This window comes from Pantherophis guttatus, chromosome 3, assembly GCF_059756535.1.
Source record: "Pantherophis guttatus breed Tessera chromosome 3, ASM5975653v1, whole genome shotgun sequence".
NCBI classification, from domain to species: Eukaryota; Metazoa; Chordata; class Lepidosauria; order Squamata; family Colubridae; genus Pantherophis; species Pantherophis guttatus.
This window is the reverse complement of record NC_142065.1, coordinates 78,753,549-78,775,897: the sequence shown is the minus strand read 5'-3', so window position 1 is coordinate 78,775,897 and position 22,349 is coordinate 78,753,549. Positions and strand designations below refer to the sequence as shown.

General features: G+C 38.2%; 3 protein-coding genes across 3 annotated transcripts in view; 1 reads left to right on the top strand and 2 right to left on the bottom strand.

Moving 5' to 3' along the window:
* Nucleotides 1–857, bottom strand: part of SPATA1 (spermatogenesis associated 1) — a 34,688-nt gene extending 33,831 nt beyond the window's left edge. Inside the window, exon 1 of the mRNA XM_034437109.3 lies at nucleotides 166–857. The gene's annotated coding sequence lies outside the window, so the exon portion shown is untranslated. The remainder of the gene's footprint in view (nucleotides 1–165) is intronic.
* On the top strand, nucleotides 795–7,237 carry GNG5 (G protein subunit gamma 5). The gene is made up of 3 exons (XM_034437111.3): nucleotides 795–1,124; nucleotides 3,672–3,801; nucleotides 6,702–7,237. Exons 1-2 carry the CDS (start codon nucleotides 1,044–1,046, stop codon nucleotides 3,795–3,797), a joined length of 207 nt encoding a protein of 68 aa, XP_034293002.1. The 5' UTR covers nucleotides 795–1,043; the 3' UTR covers nucleotides 3,798–3,801; nucleotides 6,702–7,237.
* Nucleotides 7,238–8,854: 1,617 nt separating this feature from the next.
* Nucleotides 8,855–14,677, bottom strand: RPF1 (ribosome production factor 1 homolog). Its single transcript, XM_034437107.3, has 9 exons — nucleotides 14,135–14,677; nucleotides 13,736–13,792; nucleotides 12,863–12,943; nucleotides 12,464–12,559; nucleotides 11,802–11,955; nucleotides 11,475–11,557; nucleotides 11,215–11,396; nucleotides 11,008–11,134; nucleotides 8,855–9,272 (listed from the first exon to the last, which is right to left on the bottom strand). The coding sequence occupies exons 1-9, from the start codon at nucleotides 14,339–14,341 to the stop codon at nucleotides 9,231–9,233; spliced, it is 1,029 nt and encodes a 342-aa protein (XP_034292998.1). The 5' UTR covers nucleotides 14,342–14,677; the 3' UTR covers nucleotides 8,855–9,230.
* Between the last annotated feature and the right edge of the window lie 7,672 nt (nucleotides 14,678–22,349).

The window sequence follows — 22,349 nt, the reverse complement described above, 5'->3', positions numbered from 1 at the left end:
AGGACAGACTTTAACACCGCGGGCCCGTTGGAAATGCAAGTGCAGAGATTATAATAAAACAATTACAATATTTGCAGTGGAGCTAACTAACCATCTTAACCTTGCCTATCTCCCGGCTGCGTAGACATCTGTAGTTCTGAAAGGTGGGGGAAGTTTACAACAAACCTATAAATGTAGCCATTTGCAGATTATCGGTGACGGGGTTGTAATTTTCCAGTCCCAAATCTCGGGATTTTTGCAGTTATTAAAACGCGCTTTCCCGCTTTTTCTCGGTCCCAATCCAGCACTCGATCGTATATATATACAAAACCAGCCTTGTGCGACCTAATTGGCGCGCAAATAGAACAGCCAGCTGGTTATTTGCACTTGACTGCCGAAGAGGCTGGGGAGAGAAACCATGCACAACGTTTAAATATATACGGTAGGGTTGCTTGAACGTGAACGAATGTACAGGCTTGCTCATAGGCGCCAACACTAGTGCGATAATATAAAGAAGGGAGCCGACTCCATGCAACTTTTTTGCAACAGTTCCGTCCATCATTATTCTGGCAGTACAAAGCCCGCCTTTATGGGCGAGGACCGCCCGGGCGACGCTCCAAAGTTACTAGCAAGGAAGCCGGAGAAAAGCACGTCGCGCGGCTGCCTCCCACCAGCAACAAAGGCGCGGCAACTCCTTTTCCGCCGCTCGAGACGGGACTCGAAGCCCCGCCCCGTTCAAGCTTCTCAAACTTAAAAAGTTTTCAACGGGCGACTTCGACTTCCGCTTCGGGGGAGAGGTGGGCAGCGGGAGGCCGAGTTTGCGCAGGGAGCTTGCCAGCGCGCGCTGATCGCGAGCCTCTCTCTTCCCCCCCCCACCTTCTCTCGAGAGTCTATGGGCGGGGGAGTTTTCCAAGCGCCGGAAACTTGCCCGAAAGTTCCGAGAAACCCCCCCCGCCCCCCCACAGCGACCCGCCCGTTTGCCACAGCAGCAGCAGCAGCAGCAACAGCGGCTCTTTTACGGGTTCGACGTCGCGCGGAGTTGAAGTTGAGTGAGGGAGGGGGCCATGTCCGGCGCCTCCAACGTCGCCGCTATGAAGAAAGTGGTGCAACAGCTGCGGCTCGAGGCCAGCGTGAGCCGCGTGAAGGTGAGCCCCGGAGTGGGGCGGAGACCAGGCCCGTCCGCCCGCTCGGCCGCCATTAACGCACCTCGGGAAAGGCTGCGTGGGCGGCTCGGTCGCCTCAGAGACTTTTTACGTCCTTTCTCGGGCCTGAGGAGCCGTGAAGAAGAATGCTCCGGAGCTTGTACAGAGTGCTTTTTCTTTTAAAGTACTTATTAAAGGGTGACCCTAGGATTCCTGAGGGACCCCCCCCCACCCACCGAGACCCTCTTAGAGGGGTCCACGAAATCGAAATTATTCATCAAAGTTAGGTTGAAAAATAATACAGTATTGAAATCGGGCAACTTAGGAAAGTAAATGTGCCAGTTTTAAAATTTAATGCGGTAAACATCGATTAAAAAATAACCCACGCAAGCAAAAGTTCTTTGGGGCTTCTTAATTTTTAAAGGTGGGAAAGGAACCCTAGAGACAAAAGTTGAAGAAACACTGGCCTATGAAACGCCGTACAATTTAACTCCGGTTTAAGCAGCCCTAACCACAGTGTGTGCGGCCCCTCCCTGGCGAGCCAGATTTAGCCCGACAGCTCTTGATTTTATCATACATTTATCATAAATGTATTTATGATTAAAAATACATTTTAATGTATGGAACCAAGCCCCCCCCCCAAATAGCATTTTCCTCAAAGCTGTGGGAGTTGGAGGGAGGGCACCGTGCCGGTCCCAGTCGCATTGGATCCCACTTGGATCAAGTTTTGCTGATTCTGATCCTTTTGCGGGTTCGTTCAGGGTTTCCCCGTTTAGGTTCGGGATCGCTGTGAAAGAAAGGACGCAATTTATCATCTCGATCTAGAGCTTTCTTGTTCTTCAGAGGAAAAAGAAAAGAATAAACGCCATCTGGCAAACCAACTTGGGACTCCACCCTTGTTGCAAAATGGGGAGTGAGTTATTGGCCAGGAAAAGCTTTTCGAAAGGAAGAATTCTTTGCTGGGTTTTGTTTTTCAAACCTGATTCAAAACATTTGCTGTCTTCGTTAATTAAAACGATTGTAATAATGCTGCTTGCCACCATCTTCATCATCTTCAAAACCTGAATTGTAACACATTTGCTTTCTCCATTAATAAGGAAGACTCACAATAAAATATTTGCTAACGCACATTTCTTAAGCATTTGAGACCCTTCAATTCTTTTACAAGAATTCTGAAGAGCAAAAAATGTATTGTCATATTTGACAATAGCCTAACATGAATTTTAACATTGAAAGTTAGCTTGTTGAGCAGTTACTGAACTTTTAATATACTTTAGTAAACTGACTAAATTTTCATTTGATGTTCTATCAAAAACAATATGCTCTGAAACAAATATTGCAGTCTCTGATTATTACTTTGAGATAGTCAGGAAATGACATAGAACACCTGCAACTGATTTAAAAGCTGGTGATTTTAAAAGGCTGAATCTGGGACTTATACCAATTGGCAGGAATTTTATGAGATTTTGGGGAATTCCTGCCATTGACAATAAACATAGTCTGGTTGTGAAGATGTTTTTGTATGAAGATAGGGTATGCATTTGACAATCCCAAATGTTCTTATAGACTGTTGATGGGATAATTTTGGACAATATTGTAATTAATCTACTGTACACATAGTCTTTGATTTATGATCATAATGAGCCTGGAATTAGACTCATAAATTGTTGCAGTCATAAATTGAGGTATCGTGACTAGATTTGAAGTTGCAATCATTTTTCCGATAGTTGTTAAGCAGAGGCAGCAGTTAACTTAGAGGTGTCAAACTGGATTTCTTCGAGGGCCAGATCAGCATTGTAGTTGTCCTTGGCTGGCCGGGGTGGGGTGGGGGACGATTGGGGGAGACAGGATGGATGCCTCCAGCACTCTGCTGGCCAAAATCCCTGCACCCCATTTTGGCTGCCAGAGTGCTGCAGGAGGCTGTCCAAACCCAAAACAGGGTGTGTGGGGCGCAAAAGGCCCTCCATGCCCTGTTTTGGCTGCTAGAGTGATGGAGGCTGTTCAGGCCCAAAATGGGGCATGGGGAGGCAGCGTGCAGCCATTTTGGCCGCCAGAGGTACCGCGGACCGGTCCTTTACTTTTTCCAGGCCAGCCCCATAGGCCAGATCTAACCACCCTTGAGTTTGACACCCTTGAGTTAACTGAACCCATTTTTCCCAATCAGTTTTTTATGTCACTATCTGGAAATAAACATGAGAAACTGGCAAAAAAAAAAAAAAAATTATGGTCACATGATCATATACTGCAGATGATTGTCAAGAATACTGCAGATGATTGTCAAGGTGAGCTAGTTGGCCAAGTGCTCAAAATGTGATTACATGACATGAGTGTGTCTGCAGCTGCTGTAACTTCAAAAAATTTAGTAGCTCTAGGTAGGTCAGTTGTAATTTTGAATGGTATTAAATTATTGGTTATAAGTTGAGGCACACCTGTATAGTCAATTGGGGAAGCAAAACACTTTTTTGATGTCCAGCCAGTTTCAACATTAGTTATTAATTATATTACTAAAATCCATTATTGCATTATGTAAATGTGGTTTTCTGTTCATAGGTTTCACAAGCTGCAGCTGATCTGAAGCAGTTTTGCCTTCAAAATGCACATCATGATCCTTTATTAACAGGAGTTTCATCAAGTACAAATCCATTCAGACCACAGAAAGTCTGTTCCTTTCTCTGATTTGGTGAGCCACTGGAATCTTTCACTTGTAAAGCTTTAAAGTTAACTATGACTTCACTTTACCTAAAGCAGGGGTGGTGATCTCTGGACTTTTTTTGCAACCTTACACAATGTGTGCTTGGTCACAGTTGTAAAAGTAATCAGAAATTCTGTTTCTGGAAACAGGAAATAAACACAAAATAAATAGAGGCTTATTTTTAAAAAATAAATTTTCCCCTTATCTCCTTTAAAACCTAGAGAACCATAGCCTGATTTATGTGTCTCCTAAAAGGCATTAAGTGTCCGTCTCTATCCATCCAAAAATTGCTACCCTTATCCTCAGGTATAGTAGTTCATGACTTATCCTTCAAAATATGTCACATGCTTTCCTATAAGCTAATTTTATACAGAATAGTACAACTTTTTTGTACAGAACTGGTACAATCTGAAGGAAGTAAGTGCTGAATAAAGGGGGACTTCCTTCCTTCAGATTGTACCATAAGTTTTTACTTAAAATTTGTAGTTTTAACAAAATATCATTTTTATTGAAAGATACATGACCAATATTTCACAATTTATTATGATTTTGAATACTGAAATACAGTCTTTCACAGCAAAGTTCGTTCTTATTAAAAGAGGTAAAAGAATCCTGAATGTTCATCTTGGACTTCCAATAACTACATACCAAATACTTGTAATATTTTATAATAAGTAGTTGGACATTGCATTCTACTAGGATGGTTTTTTCCTAGACATTCTGAAACTCTGGGATTTCCTATGGTTTTCCAATGAGGTGGTATCCAGATTTAACTGTTTCAGCATCCATCATGCTTGGCTAGATGCCATCCCCTGATCTCTTTTATGGAAATAGGATATAGGTAGTCCTTGACTATGACTATTTGTTTAGAATCATAACTTCGATGATGGCACTGAAGAAATGGTAGTTATGACCAGGTTCTTGGACATCTGGCTATCTCAGTACCCCCATGGTCATGGGATTGTAATTTGGATACACGGTAACAGGTTCATACTGAAGCAGGAGCTGTTGGAGCTCCCTGCAATCATGATTGTCATTTGCAACCTTTACTGCCAGCTTCCCCAGAAAGACAATGAGGAAGCTAATAGGGAAGGTCACAAGTCACTGAGGTCAGTCTCCTCCATCTGCGCATCCTCCCTCAGCCCCTCTGCTTGCACTGACCACTTGTGCACCTTCCACACTTCCCAACCCATGCTGCACTTTATTCACTCCTTGCATTCTGCCTGACCTGTGCTCTTCTCCCTGTCCAACCCACAAAACACCTCCATGCACCCTTCCCAACCTGCACCTCTCACACAAGCCTAGTCCACCTTCCTTGATCTGCATTGTCTCTGTCATGGGTCCCCTTATGTCTTCCCTGACCCTCCTTCCCCCACTCAGCAGCTTATTCGCCACTTATCTGCCTGCTGGCCTGGTTGATCTTGTAGGTCCACTGATGTTAGCTGTGGGAAGTCAAAATATTTGCCTCAACTAACGACTGTGGGATTCAGTTAACCATAGCAAACTAGACTGCAGCGATTGCCATCATTAAGTGATGCAGGTGTTTTACGGCATTACTTAGCAATGGAAATTCCAGTCCCAATAACCATTGAAAGTCCAGGATTATTGGTAGTTTGAACCCCAATAGTGGTTTTTGTACTATGTGCCCATTTTGTTTTTCATGATTCATTGATTTTCTTTTATTGTCCTTTTATGCCATCAATTAACAGTTTTCTGGATGGTATTTTGTCACCTCTATTAACCTCTACTTCTAAGTTTTCTGGCAGACCAAACATATCCTATGGTCCATTTTTTCTCAGACATATCTTTAAAAGTCTGACAATTTCTTTCAGACTTTGCATTATTGGGAAACATAATGAAAGGTGACTATTATATCTAAATCTACTTAGAAACAAATGATGTAATTCAGCAATTTTATAAAATATTGCATATTATAGTTATAATATACTTTATAATATTTTAAATGGATTTTAAATATTCATTTTATATGAATATCATTTTTAACTGAAAGTTTTTCCTTTAGCTTTTTAAGTTAACAATTTAAACTTCAGTAAATAACATCTTGGCTTTCTTGTATTTCATTGCTACCTTTATTGTTCCTAATTACTGGTTTTCCATGTAATCCTATTACAAAACTGTTATTCTGGTCAATGATTAGAATAGAGATGTTCTGTTCTTGCAATCATCTCAATCATACAAAATCACAAAATCTCATGTTTGTGGGTTTTTTTTTTTTTAAATAAGTCCTTCCTGAATATTCTTAAAGATTAGAATTACATATGAGGGTGTTCTGTTAATAACTCTTTATGGGATTTTGTTAACAGCAGTTTAAAAATTATGTGGTCATTACATAAGACATAACTACCGAGTATGCTCAGCCTGACCTAAAGTAGCATTGGACAACCCAACAAACCGGTTTGCTGAAAAGGAACCATCTTGGCTGGTACTTTGATCATCTTTACCATATGGACTGTCTTCCCTTTCTAATTTGTTCCTTGGTGAAGTAAAAATGAGTATTTCTGTAACAAAGCACGGAATAACTCGTTTTCTGTCCCCATCTGTCTCTGAAATACACATGTACAAAATAATGGAAACAAATCTTAGGGGAATTAGGAGCCCCATTTTGTGCTGTTTTAGTGTCCTCTCTCTTGGTTTGGAAGCCAATAAAGGGAGTAAATAAGTTTAACCACAAAGTAATGTTCACTTCTGTTAGCTTACATTATAAATGAACATGGCCAGCATCTGATTTCTGTGGCTTATTTTGATTTGTTCTATTGTATTGCAGACTATTAAAATTGTCATATTTAAACATTTGAATGTAAGTAACATCCAATTTAAATATTATGGTTAGCTTTGTTCAATGAGTTTATGTATTCTATTTCTTGCAGATCTAACAACTTTTCCTAGCTGATTATGTTGAATATGGAAATGAAACAAGATGGCTTGGAACCTGTACAGAAACTTTGTATTAATGTGCCAACTTTGAGCTTGTAAGATTGCTACTGTTTCAAACCCCCTTAAAATCTACCTCTCTAACAAGCTGTATGCTAGTTGCTATTACTCTGTATCGTGAGGGAATCAATTTTATATTCAAGCAATAAAGAGTTGACATGATTTTGAATGTTAGCGTTAAGCATTTGAACTTGTCCTAATACATTGAACTGTGTATTCAAAGCTTCACTATTCTAAAAATACTATAAAAGTTAGTGCATTTTGTAAAAATATTCCTGCTTTTCTGAAACAAAATAGCATCTTCAAACAAATTAATGGTTTACAATGAGTATAGTTCTTGTTCTTTCTACTTTAGTTGTTATATAGTCATAACTAATTTGGAGTAAACTGTATTTTCCTCTAGAAGCATCCTAAATTGTGAATATCCTTCTATAAAGTTAAAATAAACAAATAAATGCCTTGTTATATACTATTTACCAATCTAATACAATTTCGTTTCTTTTCTGTTTTACATCAAGCTAGAGTGGCATAAATTAGTCAAAAAAGGAAACCAAAAGATTAAAATTGATTACTAAATACATAACATAGAACAAAAATAAATTTATAAAATAGTTTCGGAACAAACTCTGTATAATCTTAAATAACTGGCTGCATATAGTTTTTCTCATTTACAGGTGCATAATTATCATGCCTGACAGGTCAAAGCAAGATCTGAGTTAACTAAGCGATCAGTTTATATTAAGTGCAGAGGTGATTAGTTGAGTATCACATTCATTTGAAACAATTTTTCCATGGAGACCATTGATTAAATTTTCTGACCTACTTGAACAGTGACTTTTAAGGTGTAGTTCAGTTTCATATCTTCTTGTGCCATGTCATCAGACGTTGGCTATCATGTTGGCGATCCTATTTTTATCAACAGCTGCACAAAAAGATGCTGTTTTGTCCAAACCAGTCCCTTAGATTTTAAAGCCATGGTCTTTTTCTTCTGCCTGGACCTCGTTTACCTTCAATCTTTCCTTGGAAGATTAAGTGAAGTATGCCGTATTTTTCTGGGTGTCATATCACATGTCCAAAATATTCTAACACTCGCTTTTTTATGGTTTTGATTATTTCCCTTGGCTTTTCCAGGTGGCTTATGACCTCATTTCTGATTTTATCAACCCAATTTATACATAACAGCCGCCTGTAAATCCATATTTCAAATGCTTCTAGACTCTTCAAGTGGCTTTCTGCCAGAGACCAACTCTCCACGTCATAGAGCAGGATAGAAAAGCTATAGCATATGACAAACCTGATTTTCAATCTTAGGCTTATGTCGTGACTGCAAGACCTTTTTTCATTTTGAAGAATGCTGTTCGAGCTTTCTCCATCCTTGTTTTTACTTCAGTGATCATGTTCTAGCTTTCATGTAAATTAGAACCAAGGTACATGATCCTTTCAACTTTTTCTAATGGTATTCCTTCCAAAGTTATCGGTGGTAAATTAATGATTTTGCTGATGACCAGGATCTTGGTTTTTGAGATGTTAAACTTCAAGACGTATTTTTCAGATATTTCTGTGACCATTGATGAGGAACTGAAGTTTTATATCTAAAATCCTTTGTTTTTCTTCGTATATCTGGGGGACAATTAGTGAAAAATGGGGAGTATAGTTTACCATTGTGTCCAAACTGGGAACTGATTTGTAGTACCTACATGTATGTAAATAAATATTAATGCATTTAAGGTTACTCTGTAGATTAGAATTACATATGAATTAAGTAATATTGATCAGATTATATTCAAGAGAACTTTGGTTTTCTTTCAGTCCATAAGGAAGCCCTGTGATTATAGATAACAGAATTTCCATTATCTCAAGTTTCATTAAGATGGGCAGAGAAAATGGGGTATTACCTAATTTCTTCTTCCTGTTAAAAAAAAATCATTTCCCATTTATTCTTTGGATAGGTACTTGGCAGAATATTTCAGTTCCTTATTTAATTTTAAAATAACTTTAATTTAGCTTACTGAAGGCCAATTTTGTATAGCCACTATATCTGAAATTGTACTGTTCTGCATTAATGAACTATATCACCAATACACGGTAATAGTATTTGACATGTAGAATGTTTATTTTGGCAAATAATATATTCAACACAAAACCTTATTTTAAGATCCAGAACTAGATATACTTTAATTCAGGATAAGATATGAAAGAATTAAATTACAAAACATTATTTCTGAGAAGGATCCATGACTTAACAAAAGGAGATAGTGACTGATGCAGTCTTTTTCCTCTTACTTGAAGTTTTCTATTATTTATAAAAAGTAACTGAATTTTCAACCCTGAAGAGAATAGGGTTATGGTCATGTTCGCAGGGGTGGTGGTGGTGATGGTCCATTTGTAACTTGAATATCTTCAAGGATATTTCAGAAGCTTTTGTTGGTGTGAAAAATACAAAAATGGCATTTCTGTGTTCATTCTTATAAATGAAATTTTCTTCGGCTTGTGTCCATTTCACGACGCTGAAAAACAGCAATGTTCATTATGGTTTGCTACAAAAATATAAATATTTGTAAATTCCTGTAATACAATTCAGATTATGGAGCAATAAGATAATACCAAATTACAAGATTTTTAAGGCATGCCTGAAATGAAAGTAATTACAGGTTAATATATCACAACAAATTTAAGCCTGCCTAGGTTTAGTCTTCACCTTTAGATTTCTTACTGCCAAACAATGTCCGTTAATAAAGGTTTATTGGACATGATCTTAAACACACAGGAAGTCATCAGATTACATTCCCATTTTCTGACAACCTTAAAGCCCTGAACTCAAATAGAAATCTTTTTAGTATGTAATATAAGTGCAAAAGCTTCATTTATTTCTGTCCTCACCACCAGCTTGTGTATTAACACAGAATTCCTATTTATTTGATCTGCTTTCAATAACCTGTTTTTGAAACCTTGTTTTTCTAAATAATTTTAAATAAGTAATCTTAAAATGCATTGATATGAGGATACTCCCTTGAAACAGTACTGTTGTAAATAGGCAAGGCTCTCTGACTGTATTAAAGGCCATCTAAACATTCACAGCACTCTGACCTCTGTTCCTTTTCAATTATATTTTGAATACTTTTGAAGACTAGTGTCTCTAATATGGGTGGGGCATGTGCCAAAAATAACTTATACTGGTTTTCAAAATTATTCTATTCTTTAGAATGCAATTATTGTAATCTAAGTTTACCATTTTTGAGTGACTTTTTATTAATGAAATCATGGAAATCTTGATGTGTCTCAAGTATTTAAAAATATCTCAATTATAATCATAGGTAGTGAGAACATGAGAATAATTGTGGATAAGACTGAAGGCCAGCTAGTCAATATTCCATTTCACTGAATGTCCACCAAATACAATTATAGATAGTACTTGATTTACAGCCATTTGTTTAGTGACCGTTTGAAGTTATGAAGGCACTGCAAAAAGTGACTTATGATTGGTTCTCACATTAACAACTATTGCAGTATTCCTACAGTAACAGGATCAAAATTTAGTCACTTAGTGACCGTGTATACAGCAGTTGCAGTGCAGTGGTGTCCAGTGATTGCTATTTATGGCCTTCCCAGCCAGCTTTCAACAAGCAGACTCAACGGGGGAAGCTGAATTCACTTAACTGTGATGTTAATGATCATACCAAAAAAAGATTGCAAAACTGGGTGCAACTTTTTAATGATCACCTTAGCAACAAACATTCTGATTCCAATTATAAGTTGAGGACTACCTTGGAATGGAATGTATTGATGACCTTGGAGAATGAGAGGAAGAGACGCTGCCTAGGAAACAACCAGACAAGAGATGCAGGAGCTCCCTGTAGCTTAATGGTCAGAAAATGAAATTTAAGAAGAACCTGCCCTACTTGATCAAGCACAACTGGTGGTAGGAAGTGTGTACTTTCAGACTAAAAAGGTTCCGTTAATGTAGCCTTAAAATAAATTATAATTAGTTAATCTAGTTGTGTTTCCTATGCGGTTTACTTGAGAGGGCTGACAATATCTGTTAACTTGCAAATAGGAAATCAAGCAGCCCTCAATTGCCACTCACATGCACCTAGTGTATATAGGCAGACTGCATCCATGTCTGCAAGCATGTGTGACCACTATTGGTCACACACAAAACACTTGGTAAGAAATTCTTTAACTGCAAAATTTAGCCAAATAGCAGTATATAAAATTCTGCAATGCTTTGTTGAGGGATACTACCTTGTGAATCCATTCATATTCCCCAAACTTGGAGTCAAAAGTTCCTTTTTGAAGAGACCTTAATTTTAGGGTAAAACGTGGGCCTAGTTCTTGAATGGCCACTTTTTTCTCATTTTTGAAGATGTATCTGTTAAAGGCAATACACAGTATTAACAAAGCTGTCATACAAAAATCACTTGTAGCATAAATGTTCAAATACTTGCTTACCTATGAAATCTGAAAAAGATATAATCACGCTGATTGTGAAATGTAGCTACTTGTCTGCCAACAAAGTGAGGATCATGAGGAAAGAGAGAAGCAAACATGCGACCAATGGAATGGCCCAATCGTGTTGTAAAGTTATTCAAGATTATTTCAGGCTGATGTTCTGTGGGATTTTTCCCTTTTCGCTAAAAGTTAAAAATGAAAACACTGTATTGAATGTTAACATTAACAAGCAAAGAAATTGGCTATTGAAGTAAACTCACCTTTATTTCTTTTCGTAAACGAACACTGCTCATCTTAAAGTGAGCAGTTGGGCCTTCAGGCAAATGACTTAATACAAGCCCATCTATTTCAAATATGTTAAGATATAATTAAACATGGGAATTATAACTAATGCAATTTATGCAGAAAACATTTTCCCAGAAAATCCATACAGTAAAACATTTTTTGTACTTTATGCCCAGCTTCAGTTTTATTAAACATGCCATACAGAAACGAGTACTAAATCCTTCTCTTCTAATCCAACAGTAAATTTGCTGCTCTAATAGAGATGTGCCTACAAATAGCACTGCAGTTTTCATGAAGGATACTTGGTATTTTACGATCTTCATTGATAACTATCAAATCTGTAAAATCCCTTGAAATACACTGTGGAATAATTTTTTTTAAAGCCAGTCCTCTTCTATAATAAACATGTGAATTTGGAACACATGTGGATAACTGTTCACAGAATCTCACAGTTCTCTGCCAAAACAAAAAAAGTTCAAGTATAATTCATATACATGTATGTATATATCAAATGTAATTCATTACACACACAAACTTTAGGCTGTCTCTTTTTTTTATATGGAAAGAAATACTGCTATCTGCAGTTCATGAAATTAGTGACATATTGACAAGATGAAACAAATACATCCAACTTGGGCAGTAAAACCTGTAAGACATTTACCTTCCCTCTCACTGAACTTAAATAATAAATAGTCAATGCTTATTTAAACTTAAAACTCTTAAGTTTACCAATGACTGACTATCTCAATCAATTTTGGCTATAATACAGTATCCAGGCAATTTAAAGCAACAGTGACTGATTGCTATATAATTATTAAATGTTTACTGTCCAATTTATCTTACTCACACACAACTATTTTACAAAACAGTATATTACAGCTAATATATTCCACAATCCATATTTTTAAGTATATAAATTCCTCAATCAAAGCAAAATATTATCAATCTTAAAAAGTTAATTTACCCCACGAGGTCTGTCAGATGTAGTGATGAGAATTTTTGGAACAGTTTGCCTGTTGAAGTAAGGAGCAAATTCATCTGTAGCGTCATCTAAAGTAACCTGGAATATATAATAATGACATTTGTATGAAATTGCAGCGATAGTCAATTTGCAGGAATCAGAACCTTCCATTTAAAAATAAAAATAGTTGTGTCAGCATTTATAATGTACTTGTTACAATAAAAAATTATTTTGGAAAAAAGAGTTTGAAGAATTAAATGTTGACAAAATGGATGCATGTACTTCAAAGAACCATCCTGCCAACTGTTACAATGTTACAGAAAGGTGAAAATGTGTGCCCAAATTCATTGCCTAATTATTTATCTGCATTTCTTTCCTTTAAAATGCTTATAGAAAAACTACCTCTTCATCATTTGGATCAACTGTGGTTTCATCATATACCCGCTGGTTTTCAATGGTTTTTGGTTCTGGTTTTGGTGGTGCCTATAAAACAGAAGTTGAGATCTGAAATTAATAAATTTCATATTGAACAACTGTTCCATTTAAAGAATATTGAAGTAGTTTAGTAATAGCATCAAAAAAATTAGAAAAAAGGTAGGCAAGTTGAGCTATCGGCTGAAAGATGTATGAATTACAGAACAAAATAAATGGAAAACAGCAGATTACCCAATTAGTAGCCAAAGTTTCAGAGTGATAGTGCAGTACAAATATTAATATTAATATTAAATATTGAAAAGGGCAAAATCCTTGCTAGGGATCAATAAAGGGACTGAAAATAAAAGTATCACTATTATTAATGCCTTTAAAGAAATTAATATTGCTTCCATAGTTAATATTACAATTCTAATCATGACATCACAAAGAATACTGTAAACCAGAGAATGCTGCAAAAAGATGGATTTTGATCTTATAAAAAAAGAAATTGAGCAACATTAATATTTTAAAGGAAGTGGATTAGAAAAAATGTCTTTCTCTTTTACACTATAGAAACTGAAAGATATAATTGGGTTCAAAAGAAAAAGTCATTCTTGACATAGCCAGACATAAATTGGAATTTACGATTACAGCATACAGAGGCAAAGGTGGAAGAGAAGGCAATCATGATAGTTATACATAACATTTAGTAACAGATGAGTAGATGAACCAATTCACAGGAAACATGAAATTGTGTTCTGCTTGTGGGCTCCCACCCTGACCCCAGCAGAATTAAGTGCCAGAGCAAGTTACAATTGATCTGATTAAGTCTCTCTTTCTCAGTCACTCACTCCTTTTTACCTTATCTCCAAGGGCTTCCCGCTCCTTCTTCTTCTTTTTCTTAAGGGCTAATTTTTCCTGTAGGAGTAAGAAAGTTGAACAAAAGAAATTAGATGGATTATAAAAAATTAGTCACATGTCACCATACAGACGAAAACCCACCATGCATTGCTTTAACAAATTTCCAAGTCTAAGTCCTATTCTTTCTTCTCATGTTTCTGAGGATAACAATTTGCTTATCAATCTCTGAGCCCCCACCGAGCAACTTCAGACTCGAAGGGTTCCATTTCTCTTATTTTATTAACATCTGCCCTTCCCAATTAACTATACGACTACCAACCACCCTCCTTCCTTCCTAATGAACAAGCTCGGGTTTAAACGCGAAAGAGACTCAAAGCTCTGCGACCCCTTCCTTCGCACCTTCTTCTGCTGCTGCTTCCAGCGCAGGAACATGAAGTGGCGCCGCTGCTTGTTCTTAATTTCGGAGACGCTAAAAGTCGGCGGGAACGCGGCCTCGCTGGGTTCCGCGGGGTTTCCATGAGCCTTCTCGCCATAAGCAACCTCGCTCGTTGCGTCAGCATCAGGTCTCCCCTGAAGAGGTTTTCCCTCCTCAGAGCCGGCCGCCATGCCGTCGCTTCAATAGTTGACCTTTCACCTCTTCGTTCTCTTCCGGGTTATCCAGCGTCCTGCCGTTTGACTACTGCGCATGTGCAAACTTTCCCTGTGTCCTTCCCCCCCCCCCCCTTTATTTGAGATGCACCGCGGCTCAGTTTATTTAATCAAACACTCCTAGCATAATATGATCCCGATATTGATTTATATATTCCTTCTTTTTAAATTACGGCAACTATTTTCTATATTGTCTTTCAGGCAACTTGCCAAAACAACAACCACAAAAAACCCACCAGCCAAAAGATCGAGATGTGCACGTGGATGCTCAAAGTGTCCTCATATTTGCTGAAAACGGGCAAGACAGGATTGGAAGATAATTTGCGCATGTGCGAAATGACGAAGAGAAGAAACTGGATGTTTTTATTTATTTATTTATTTATTTATTGGTTCGATTTATATGCCGCCCTTCTCCGGAGACTCAGGGCGGCTTACAATGCATTAAGCAATAGCCTTCATACATTTGTATATATCTGCTTAGTAGGGCTTTCGCCCTCCCCCCCCCCAAGTGGTGTTCTTTTTTATACAAAGTCAGTTTATTGCCCCCACAATCCGGGTGCTCATTTTACCTACCTCGGAAGGATGGAAGGCTGAGTCAACCTTGGGCCTGGTGAGATTGGAATTTGCAGTAATTGCAGGCAGCTGGCAACTAAGTGCTACTTTAACAGCACTTAGTCCACTGCGCCACCAGGCTTCTATGTTAAAAGGGAATTCTGGTTTTTCTGTACCTGAAAATCTGTTGCGTGGGAAATGAGCCCTGACATTGGAAATTATACTTTTCGCTACTTTGGGGATGATTTTAAGGATGTTCTATTAATTGTGCACCATTATTGACTGTTAACGACCACATAGATTTTCTTCATGATAATCTGTCCTACACTCCTGTCTTCCAATGATGCACCCATATCCTCCGTAAGGGATTGCTGCTGGTCATCCTCTCTCTTCTATCTTCCCAGTATTAAAGCTTTCTATAGAAAGCTGGGCGTTCAGATAATGTGTCTAAAATAGGATGATTTGAGCCTAGTTGTGCCTTGAGTGAGAACTCTGAGTAGGTTTGTTCAATAACCCATTTGTTACTTTTCTTCGCTATCCACAGTATTCTCGGGAGTCTTCTCCAACACCAAAGAAGTTCAAAGGCACCAAAAAAGTGTGCTATAAATATTTAAATTCAGAATGAAATAAGACATCGATCAAAAAACGTTTAATGTTCTTTTTTCAAAATCTTGCTAATGCAGTAAGCCACCAGCCAGGTTATAGCAATAGCAATTTAGATTTATTATACCGCTTCACAGTGCTTTACAGCCCTCTGTAAGCGGTTTACAGAGTCAACCTATTGCCCCCAGCAATCTGGGTCCTCATTTTACTGACCTCAGAAGGATGGAGGGTTGAGTCAACCTTGAGCGGGTGAGATTTGAACTGCCATATTGCAGGCAGTCAGCAGAAGTAGCCTGCAATACAGCATTCTAACCACTGCGCCACCACGGCTCTTAAAAAGAGTTTCTCCTAATGGAATGGCTCTTCAATGGGAATTGTGTCTTCTCATTTTCAAAGTAGGGAGATATCACACATTTGCAAGTTTTATCACTTGAAAGCCATTATCTTATGCCAGTATTGATGACTGTAGATGTTTTCAAGCAGCAGATAATTTGAATTGCACTCAGTAACTCAGCCATGAGAAAGTACTCCCACAGCCAAAATTGTTTAATACCTTGTCTCTCAGTCAGCATTTTCTTACCAGAAGAACAGCCCATCTGCATATCTGAGAAACGAATTTAGTCCTGGGATCCTATCAGCTGATTGACTTGTAAGATAAAGGCTCTTAACTCTTCTCAGGAACTAATGTATCTTAAGCAGAGCATCAAATTAAAGGCAATAAAAGAAACATAATATTGTTTTGCAAAATGAGGCATGCTTTTGAAGCATGCTTTATCAGATTATCTGAACAGAAGTTCAGCCCCAAAACCATAAATGCTAATTTTCAAACCAGAAATACGTCAGGTAGGAATGGAAGGTCATTTGAGAGCATCTACAGAACAACTTACTCATCTGAACTGAAATCCATAACTAGCATCTTTTAAGCATTTGGCTAATATGATTCTGAAACATTCTAAAACATTTTTTAAAAATCCCAGACCATGTTTTTCCATTGTTTTGTGCTGGTTTTTCTTTTTTTCTTTAAGGTTTAAAATGTGTTTAGACAGGGAGCCAATATACAAGAAATCCCTATACTTATACTACTCTTATATGAAGGGATCCTGAGAAATATACTTGCACCTTAGAATAGAATAGAATAACAGAGTTGGAAGGGACCTTGGAGGTCTTCTAGTCCAGTGGTTACCAACTGGTGGTCTGTGGACCACTGGAGGTCTGTGAGAAAATTTTGGTGGTCCATAGAAAAATTATTTGCATTTTTTATATTGCACTAAATCAAACTACAGCCCCTGGGCTGAATACATGCAATGAACGTTTGGGTTGCTGCAGAGAGTCTCCCCCATCAGGCTCTTTTTGTCGGGTTGGAGGGGAGGAGAAATTCTGACTTGAAATTCTGCTTCAGCCTCCTGGTGCGAGGCTTTGGCAAAGGCTGGAGGGAAGAGCCGGAGGGCCTTGTTCCAGAGGGACTGCATCAAGGCCTGGAACTGGCTGACCATTTCAGCCCACTGAGCCTCCAGGCACTCAGAACCTGGCCTTGCACTCCCGCAGGTCTTCCCTCTGCTTGGAAAGCCTATGCTCGTAGTCATCAATGAGGTGCTTCTGCTGAGCCTCTTCCTCGGTCAGATCCAATTTGAACTGAGCCAGCTGTTTTGCCAATTCTTTCTTGTGGCTGCTTAGCTCCAACAACTGCTTCCAATTGGGCCCTAAGGAGCCCAGGCGGGCAGGCAAGGAGTAGCTGGGAGGGGAGGGGTGAATAGAGGCTGGCAAGGCGCCTCTTGATATGAGTGACATTGAGTTAGCCACACCCAGCCAGTCACATGACTACCTAGCCGCGCCCACCCAGTTGGTCATTAGGCAGATCATATTAGTGGTCCACGGGATTTAAAATTATGAATGTAGTGGTCCCTAAGGTCCAAAAGGTTGGTGATCCCTGTTTTAGTCCAACGCCCTGCTTAGGCAGGTAACCCTACACATTTCAGACAAATGGTTATCCAATATCTTCTTAAAAGCTTCCAGTGTTAGAGCATCCACCACTTCTGGAGGCAAGTTGTTCCACTGATTAATTGTTCTAACTGTCAAGAAATTTCTCCTTAGTTCTAAATTGCTTCTCTTCTTGATTAGTTTCCATCCGTTGCTTCTTGTTCTACCCTCAGGTGCTTTGGAGAATAGTTTGACTCCCTCTTCTTTGTGGCAGCCCCTGAGATATTGGAATACTGCTATCATGTCTCCCCTGGTCCTTTTCATTAAACTAGACATACCCAGTTCCTGTAACCGGTCTTGATATGTTTTAGCCTCCAGTCCCCTAATCATCTTTGTTGCTGTTCTCTGCACTTTTTCTGCACTTCAGTGAGAGGATGGGCAAAAATTGCTTTAAAAGTTTTGCATCCCTATCAAGCTAGAGTTTCTTCTCAATCTTTGGGATATGCCATCTTGATTCTAAATAGTGAAACACAAACATTATTTGAAGGTTTGTTACTTTTCATAAACTTTTATGAAAATTATAAAATACAAATGAAAATAAAGATGATAGGAACACATGAAAAGGGAAAAGAAAGATGTTGGTATAGAGTTTGTTATTTTCAATAGATCAAAAATGGCCCAGATATTTATTTTGATCTTGAAACAAATCTAACAGTCTCTCAATCTGTTTTATCTACAAACTCCAACCAGACTGTTCAGTTATCTTTATACTAGGAACAGAACAAAGCCCTATTATGCTGGAGGGCAGCAAATTTGCTTTAAGGTTGCAGAATTTTAAGATGGCAGAGCAGAGAGCTTTATTTACCAGTCGCTTATTGCCAAAACAGGCAGCTTGTATTGCTGGCATCATAAATTAGGTGGGATATCATTGTGATACAGTAGTCAGCCTGTACGTACTTGGACATTCCTGGTCCTACTTTTAGGATTGAAAGAGAGCAGCTAAAATGCTGTGAACAGAAAGAATTTTACTATAGGAGATTTTTCTATTTTTATGCAGGCTTGACTGGACTATCAAAACATCACAGAAGGCAGAATGGCATGTCATTGTTACCAAGACAACTTATTTACATGACAAGGAAGTCACCAGGAGCTACTTTAAAAGAGAACAAAACAAAACAAAGCCCTTTATTTATCTGCGTGTTAGTTCTAGTTTTTCCTATATCGTTATCATCAAGATGAAACATAGCAAGTGTCACAAAACATCTGGAATGTGCAATTCAGGAAAAGCCAGAAGTATTAATAAATTTAATGGTTGCAAATTGGCCTCATCAGAGTCCTGAGGTAGAAAAGTGTGGAATTCCTAACAATTACGCTAATTACGACTCCAAAATCAGGATGACTTGAAAAGTGCATTATGTGAAATTGTCCGTGTTTCTCTTTTTGCATATGGTTGGCTATTCTTCAGAGAACAAAAGGAACATTCAAGGAAGCTTCTGAAAACAATTTATCAAGTGCTGACTAAAAATTGTACTACCTCTCCCAAATTTGTCGCCTGCTTTATAGGCAATTTGAGTTGGAAAGATATGACGTGCAATTCTTTTCTAGTTTGCAGTTCTTCATCTATTGTAGCAATGGTTGGAGGGAGATTGGATGAATGAATAAGAGACACAGGGAGATCATTGGAAATCCCTTAGAGAACCACCCTCCATTCTATCCAGTTGAAAACAGCTCCCTATTGATAGTCAAATATTAAGTCTAATATTAGTGAATATTAGTGAACTGCAGCAATTCTGTGGGAATGAGTTTCTCCAGGTCTTCAGACATGTACAACTCCTACACCAGCAACCACACCACATATATTCTTGTGTTGAAAAGAAATGTCCAGATTGATGCAAGAGAAAGAACAGAACTTGTTATTTTCAGTACAACCAGTGTCTTTTTCTTTTTCTCACTCTCTCACACATTTAATTAATAACACTTAAACCTAACCTAATTACACAAAAATAAAGCTTAGCATTTACCGCCTTTCTAAAAAGCCACTAAATCTAGAAGACACCTGGAGGGATTGTTCGCTTAAGTCTTTGGCTAGACTTCATTTTATAGCCATTTTCAAGACAATTTCTCCACTATTGTTTCTTTCCCCAAGGACTCAAACCTGATTCTCTTTAAGTAATTTGCACTAATGTGGGGATTGGTTATAGGCCTGATTGATATTCACAATGTGATCTTTTGAGGAGCTGAGTCAGGTGTTTTTTGTTTTGTTTTTTTGAGTCCTGTGATTTTTTTTGGAAACGGCAGCAAAACTGACATTTTCCTTTGGATTATTGCAGCTTTCCAACCCTATGGTTGGTCTCAACTGAGAACGAAAGAAGTGCATCAACCACAATCCTGAAGATAGCATTTAAAACCAACAGGCTCCCCACTACGCAACAACTAAAATCACAACCCATCAGCTCACAAGAAATCGAACCATGTCTCAGTAACAAAAACCAACCATTCAAACAGACCAAAACCAGATTATGATTTTAGCAATACTTTGTTGTGGCTCGTCAGTGGCCTGTGCAGCTAGTAGCTGATTCCTACAGTGAGGAGGCTGGTGTGGTGCTGCGCCAGCAGCCTGTGCAGCTGGCACTCGAGTCAGACAATGAGGAGGCTGGAGATGTGGTGCCAGAGGCGGGGATTCAGCCAGGGCCGTCAGAACCTACAGAAGCTCCCATAAGTGAAGAGGAAGAGGAGGAGGAGTCTCTTCTTGATGCACAAGCGCGCAAAGCTGCCAAAAGGCAGGAGTGGCTCCTCAGAAGGAGGTCTCCTCGAGAGTAAGGCTTGGGGCTAATTGGCCACTCCCCTAGCCTATTTAAGGAAGGATGACAACTGAGGCAATTTGCAGGAAACAACTTCGTTCATATTCCTTTGTGTCTTGATTCCAGAAACGTCTGATCTGCTCTTGCTCCTTTCTTGTCAGTTTTCCTGCAAATTGCTTCTGGGCATTCTGCCAACCACAATAAGATTACGGTTATCTGAAATACTGTGTTTCAGAATTGAGTTATTCTTTGGATTCTTGTCAGCTGTTAATGAACTTAACTTAACAGCCCTTGTTCAGAAAAGACTGATTTAAACTGTACTTCTGTTTGAACAACTACTAAGAAAAACTCATTAGTAGTCCTTAATTGGTAAACTAAGGTTTGTACGGACTTTGTGTGTGCTGCGTTCTTTGGGGTCCGTAGCTGGGGCAGAACATACCTGAACAAACATTGCCAAAAAGGCATTAAGAGTTCTTAATCTTGCGTAGCTTCTTCTCTGGTAATATTGTACTACTAACTAGAGCATACAAAACATTTGCTAGACCAAGTCTCGAATACAGCTCATCTGTCTGGAACCCGCACTGCATATCGGACACAAATACAATCGAGAGTCCAGAGATATTTTACAAGAAGAGTCCTCCATTCCTCTACCCGCAATAAAATACCTTATGCCACCAGACTCCAAATTTTGGGCTCAGACAACTTAGAACTATGCCAACTTCAGTCTGACCTAAGCAGAGTACATAAAATTATCTGCCACAATGCCCTACCTGTCAATGACTACTTCAGCTTCAACCACAACAATACACAAGCAAATAATAGATACAAACTCAAGGTAAACTGCTCCAAATTCAATTGTAGAAGATATGACTCCAGTAACAGAGTGGTCAATGCCTGGAATGCACTACCTGACTCTGTAGTTTCCTCCCCAATCCCCCCAAACTTTAACCTTAAACTGTCTACTGTTGACCTCACCCCATTCCTAAGGGGTCTGTAAGGGACATGCATAAGTGCACCAGCATGCCTACCGTCCCTATCCTAATATTCCTTTTTACTCTTACTCATTTCATATATTCAAATTATGTTTATACTTTTACCTGTTATATATGCTTGACAAATAAATAAAATAAACAAATAATAAATAAATAAATAACACTAATTTACATCACACAGATGATATTTAAAACCAAAGATCATGCCTCAGTAACAACAGCCAGCCGATCAAACAGCCCGAAGTCAGACCATGATTCAGATGTAGCCGAAGAAACATCCACACTAACTTGCATCACATAAGAAGGTATTTAAAGGCCAGTGCTCTGACAGACGAGGACAATTCAAAGTGCTCTGTCGATGTCTTCTCAAATGGTGATGAAACATTTGCAACCAAATTGCCAAGCTCGGATCTCAGACCAACAGCCCAGAATGCATTCTATTTTATCTTAATTATAATTTTTGAGAAAGACTAAATATAAGTGATATTTAACAATAAGGCTTTCTATGTTTTGTGAAATTCAAAGGCACTGCTTTCAGATATAAATATAATGATGCAATAAATGAAAAGGATTGGTACCTTTCATGAAATAATTGTTATTGTTTTATAAAGCTATTTTTGGTTTTAGTGGTTTTAATTATGGTAAATCTGGGAAGTATCAAGAACTAAATGAAAACTTTGAAAATGTTATTCCTTCAATTCTTTCTACAATTCAGTAAACATCTTCACTTAAAAACTTTAGAGAAATGCAATACCTAGATTATACAATGTGTAGAAATTGTATTATTGATTGTATGTCAGAGTTTGGTGAGACAACCATGTTGAATGATGCAATCAGGAAGTCATTGAGTTTTATCAGACCATTCTGAAGCTTGTACATATTCTGCTACACACAAAATTGTAAATGCAAGTGGCATTTTTTTCCCTTTGCATGTACAATAGATCCAAATTTAGACTACTGTATATTAGAGCCAAATAATTTTATAAATCAATTCTTTTCAGCCAAATATTTTTCTAGAATAAAACAGATTAAAAATGCTTTTATGAAAATGATGTTTCAAGTCTGGAAGAGTATATACATAGCTTTGATAAATGATTTTTT